Source organism: Nerophis lumbriciformis, linkage group LG03 (genome assembly GCF_033978685.3).
Source record: "Nerophis lumbriciformis linkage group LG03, RoL_Nlum_v2.1, whole genome shotgun sequence".
NCBI lineage: Eukaryota > Metazoa > Chordata > Actinopteri > Syngnathiformes > Syngnathidae > Nerophis > Nerophis lumbriciformis.
Window position 1 is genome coordinate 28,928,477 of NC_084550.2, and position 6,000 is coordinate 28,934,476.

General features: G+C 33.7%; 1 protein-coding gene across 1 annotated transcript in view; it reads right to left on the minus strand.

Annotated features, from left to right (window-relative positions):
• The window catches only part of LOC133582359 (neuropilin and tolloid-like protein 1), a 29,197-nt gene extending 27,547 nt beyond the window's left edge, over positions 1–1,650 (minus strand). The window contains exons 1-2 of the mRNA XM_061936530.1: positions 1,555–1,650; positions 1,364–1,429 (exon numbers count right to left, since the gene is read on the minus strand). Of these exons, the coding sequence (XP_061792514.1) occupies positions 1,364–1,429; positions 1,555–1,606 (118 nt within the window). The 5' untranslated portion in view covers positions 1,607–1,650. The remainder of the gene's footprint in view (positions 1–1,363; positions 1,430–1,554) is intronic.
• Positions 1,651–6,000: the final 4,350 nt, after the last annotated feature.

Consider the following 6,000-nt stretch of genomic DNA (forward strand, 5'->3'; position numbering starts at 1 on the left):
AATACAATATAATACAACATAATATGATGTATACAGTGTAATATAGTACAATATGATTTTTACAGTGTAATATATGATTTTTACAGTGTAATATAATATAATATATATATAGTGTAATGTAATAGATAGAGTACAATGATATAAAATCATACAATATAATATAAAAAAACATAATATAATGTATGATATAATATAATATAATATAAACAGTATAATATAATATAATATAATATAGTGTAATGTAATAGATACAGTATAATGATATAAAATCATACAATTTAATATTAAAAAAACATAATATATGATATAATATGATATAAACAGTATAATATAATATAATATAGTGTAATGTAATAGATACAGTATAATGATATAAAATCATACAATATAATATAAAAAAAAACATAATATAATATATGATATAATATAATATAATATAAACAGTATAATATAATATAATAAAATGTAGTAAAGAATAAAATAATATATACAGCATAATAAAATATAATATCATATAATATAATAAATAACTTTATATTTGGCACACAAAGCAGCAAATATAGCAGCTAGGTTTGGGTACTAAATCCGGTACTTTTTTGGCACCGGCAGAATCCGCCGATTCACTTAAAATCCAACGGTGCCATGTTACGGTACCTGGGTTGCTGGTTGCTGACTCAACTGGCTCTTTGCTCACTTGGAGATCACTCCAGCAGCACTGAGAGCGGACTTAGCCATACTAGATAATGTTGTCATTTTCAATGCCAACAAAGCAATTGCCTCAAAAAGCACTCCAGCGTAAGTAATGTAAGGATCCACTAGCTCGATGCTAATTCACATTGGCTTTGCTATTGACGTGCGACTAATTAGCATTATCGATTTTACATGGCGATTTTCAACAACTCCACATTTCTTCATGAAAACTACAAATAAGATGCAAGTTACAATCAAACAGTTGCTGCGTAATAAGTACGATACTTACAGTATTAACACTTCCTAGGACGCAACAAAAGACCAGACCGGACTAGCAAACACACCATAAACTATACACTACTTCCAGCTGAAACTGTAGCTGAGACACAGAAAAGTGCAAAAAAAACAAGATATAACAACTGCACAAGTACCCTTGAGTACCGTATCAGAACGGTAGCCATCCCTAATAGTGGCTGTGAACACAAACTATAAAAACAGGAAGCGTACAAAAAGAGAATAATTACACAAAAGAGTGAATAAAAACAAAATAATGTGTACATACAATAAACACCAAAATACTTTTTGAAAGGTTGTGTTCGCCATATAATCCGATATAGAAAATCTGTAAAAATAAATAAATAAAAAAATAAAAAATAAATAAAAAAAGACATACCTTGTGCTTTTGTTTTAGTGGCAGTTGCACCTGACAGCTCAGGCGAGAATACATTTGCTGCAAAAACTGACAAAGGACAAGAAGATGAGAAGATTGAAGATGAGAGGATTTCACTTGCTGAGAAATGTCTTATTGCTTCAAACAGACAGAAAGTTGACGGATCAGGTAAGAAAGTTCTAGAACATGCTTACGCGCGTGCAGCAGCAGTTTGCAGCTTCCCTGGGAATGCATGAGTGCCTCCATCAACAGTAAATATTCTTCACAAAAGAGCTCAGCGTGGTTCTTCCCAGCAGAGCTGGAGGATTAAACGTCTTCCTAACCTTCCCCTGCTTCTGTTCTTTTAAATCCTCTTACAGCAAAAACTCTCTGCCGTCCTCATTGTTTCCCCCCATTCATTCATTTTAATTAATGCTGCCCATTGATTACCTTTTCAAATCAGATGTATGAGAATTTTGAATGTGGATTTATCATGATTAATCACCACTTGCAGGATTTAAATTAGCCTTAAAAAAACACCCCAATATATGGACACAAACGCTATTTAGTTATATTTTAGTTTTATTGGAACATTTTTTTAAAGTTTTATTTGAATGAGCGTCATTTATTTGCTCAAAACTTGCCAACCACTTTGACCTCGGGGCCCAACTTTTCCACTGCAGAGGCCCTCGGGTATGGAAGTTACCCAAACAACGTTGACAACTATGTTGAATTAGGTCCTGACGTTGTACCTTGTGTACTTCCTTAGTTTTGTAATCAATCAAAAATATAAAGCAGTTCAAATGGGCCAAACATGGATAAATGCGGAGCGAGTGTTTTGCATTTTTCCCATCATGCATTTCAGGGGATTTAAATGGGTGTAATTTTGAATTATGTGTGGTGTTTGGACCTTCTTTTTTTTTTTATCACATCCACAAAGTTGGGTTTGCAGGTTGTGTTACGTGTGACCTTGTGTGTTGACTTTTATTTTTTGTTGGTTTATTTGCGCCATGAGTGGTAAAGGTTGTGTGGATTGGTCGTGTTCATTAACCTGACTTGGTACCGTTGTCCACTAGACGGCGGCAGAAATTATACTGACATATATTTAAAATGAACAGATTCCTTATTAAGTGCGTGACGTCTCGCAGGCCAAACAGAACACGCCCGCGAGCCGTAGTTTGGACACCTTAAGGTGGGATGCAAAGACATTTTTTATTTTTCAACCAACATTAGCTTCATTAAATATAGCATTTATCAGGATATGTTCTCTGGTTCATTCTTTTCACTTCTTAGTCTTTTCTCTTTAATTCTGAAAGTATTCTCTTTTTTTTTTCTGTACATAGAAAATATTTGTATATTATATTATTATAATATTTATATTATATTTATTATATACATTTACAGTATGTAGTAAATGTATATTATATTTATATTTTATTTAAATTTATATTAAAACCACGATTTATATTATATTATTTTTATAATATATTTTCTATACATAGCTACTATTGTCTGTATTTTCCCTAGTGAACGTAAACAGGGGTGAACAATTACTGATTTCAACTTAAAATGTAATATGCGAAAACCCCGAATTCATGCTCTTTAATAAAAACACTTTTGACTCTTTTTTATTTTTTCTAAACATAGAAAATATTTTTATATTATATTATTAGAATATTTATATTATATTTATTATATACACATTTATATAATAAATGTATATTATATTTATATTTATATTCAACCCCCATTTAAATTATATTTATGTTATATTATTTTTTATAATATATTTTCTATACATAGCTACTATTGTCTGTATTTTCCTTAGTGAACGTAAACAGGGGTGAACAATTACTGATTTCAACTTAAAATGTAACATGCGAAAAACCCGAATTTATTCATGCTCTTTAATAGAAACACTTTTGACTTTAGGCTTTTAAAGTGAGTGAAGGGACGCAGTGACACGCAGCTTCCGCCTTGGCGTGTCAAATCAAAGTGAAAGACTGTACGATATGCTTTTATTTTGAAGCTTACTCGCACCGATCAGGAAGTGCCACTTTTTATGCCTTTTAACGACGAATTCGACTCGTTTTGTGTCAAGTATATGTTTTGATATCATTAAAATGAACTTTTTAGGGGCCCACTTTTGTACAATTAGTGATGTTTGCCGCTATCATTTGTCAATAAACGCAGCTTATGAAATAATTGAAGGTGTAGCTCGCCAAACCGTCCTGAAGGTGGCGGTAAATAGCTTTAAAACAACATGTGAATCCCTGACTTTGAAGGTGTTGGTTTACTTAAAAGAAAAGACGCTATCACGTTTCTAATGTCCACGTTTAGTCCAAAAAGACAAGACAATTGAATGTCCTCACATAACTTGTGCTATTATGGATGTGTGCTATTATCCATAACTACTTCCGGTTTCACACTTCTAAAGTAAATAATAAATAAAGTCATGTTTCAAAAAGGAATACATATTTATTCTCTCTCCAGGGGGGAGAGTATTGACGCCACGGTATCAGGATCGGTATATCGTGACGAGACCGGTATAATGCGGGTTTTCTTCATGCATTTCTGTATTGTTGAACCAAACCAAAAAGTCACCTCTCATGGAAATTGTATTGTGACAAGGTTGCATGTACTCGGTATCGGTATCGCTACCACAATACGCGGTATGGGTCACGCGTGTTGTTATACTAGTAAGGCAATACGCTTGGTGACGTCACACGGCTGGGAACCGGCGGGCGGGGGGCGTGGCCAAGTGTGTTGAGCGTTGCTAAGGGGCAAACTTGGCATATAAGTGCAAAGTTGGCGGTGGTCTCACGCAGCCAGCAGCGCACTGAGGAATTCAGCAGGTACCTATATGATATTTACATATATATATATAAATATTAATATTATTTCTAGTGTGAAGGTGGGCTTGACCTTCCTGCTTGAGATGGGCCAACTCACTGGATTATAGATATTCATCACATTGACATCATCTGGACTAATTGGACAGGTAAGCACGTGCTTTCTTTGTTGTTGTTGTTGCATAATGTAATATTTACAGTAATATCTATTTGTCTATTATGATTCCATGAGCGTGAGTGAGTGCATGAATGCCGTTTTATTCCCGGGCTTGTGGCGTAATATCAGGTGTGAAAAAGGTACAGTGGCGCTACTGTGAGTCACCGTGCTATGACCCGCCGCTGCACTCAGGAGTCCTTCAGAGCTGTATCAAATCCACTTTTTGTATTTCCTGTATCGCCAAGTCAACACTGGGCTCCCTAAGTACCTCCATGAGGACCCACGTTAAAGTACAGTAGCGAAGTAGGCACAGGTACTCAATTAAAACAAGTATATTTCATATTTCTGGGCTCTGTGTCATTACACAGAGTTTGAACAGTAACACTGTGTTTAAATATTTCATGAGGTGAGAATCTCTGTCCTAAGTACTTTTTGGGAAAGGGTACGACACATTTTTTATGAAGAAGAAGCATGTTACTTTTTTTTTTTTTTTTTTGCATCACACATGGGTCTTCAGTGAAGTGCGATACTACCGATTTTCTCTTTGATCTGATACCGAGTGAAATTCAGGCTGGTACCGATCCAATACTTAGTGCAAATGTACCTAATGTGTCTGCTAAAATACAGAAAAAGTATATTTTAAGTAATAACATAGCATAAAGAATACAGTCATTTTATTATATTATATGTTATTTATTATTATTTTGTATATATATATATTATTTTAAATATATTTATGCCCGCCGAACGCCTCCCCGACCGGTAAGGAGACCCAGAACACGTTGGGAAGACTAAGTCTCCCGGCTGGCCTGGGAACACCTCGGGATCCCCCGGGAGGAGCTGGACAAAGTAGCTGTGGAGAGGGAAGTCTGCTTAGGCTGCTGACACCGCCACCCCACCTCGGATTAGTGGGAGAAAATGGATGGAAAAAAATATTTAAAAAATAAAAATGTATAAGAATTATTAATACTTATTATTAATAATAAATAATATTGATAATATCAAAACAATTATACAAAATTGTATAGAAATATAAAATAAATAAATAAAAAGTCTAATCGACCACAACCTGATTTCGGATAAGCGGAAGAAGATGGATGGATGGAAAAAATATTTACAACAATAAGACTTGTCCAGGGTGTACCCCGCCTAGGCTCCAGCGCCCCCCGCGACCCCAAAGGGAATAAGCGGTAGAAAATGGATGGATGGATGGATAAAAAAAAAAAAAAAAGTATATAATTTATGAATAAGTATTATTAACATTATATAATATTTATATTATTAAAACAATTATATAAAATTGTACAGAAATATAAAAACAAATAATGACAGTAAAGTCTAATCAACCACGACCCGACTTCGGATAAGCGGAGGAAGATGGATGGATCAAAAAATATATACAAAAATAAAATAAAAATAAAATTCAACCCCTTCCCCCCACTAAAGAGACAAGCGGTAGGAAATGGATGGATGGATGGATATTTGTATTAATAGTAAATCATATTAATAATATAAAAATAACTATATAAAATTTAATAGAAATATATTTTAAAGAAAAATAATTCTAATCAAACACAACCCGACTTCGGATAAGCAGAAGAAGATGGATGGAAAAAATTATTGTTATTTTTTAATATGAATTATTAATATTT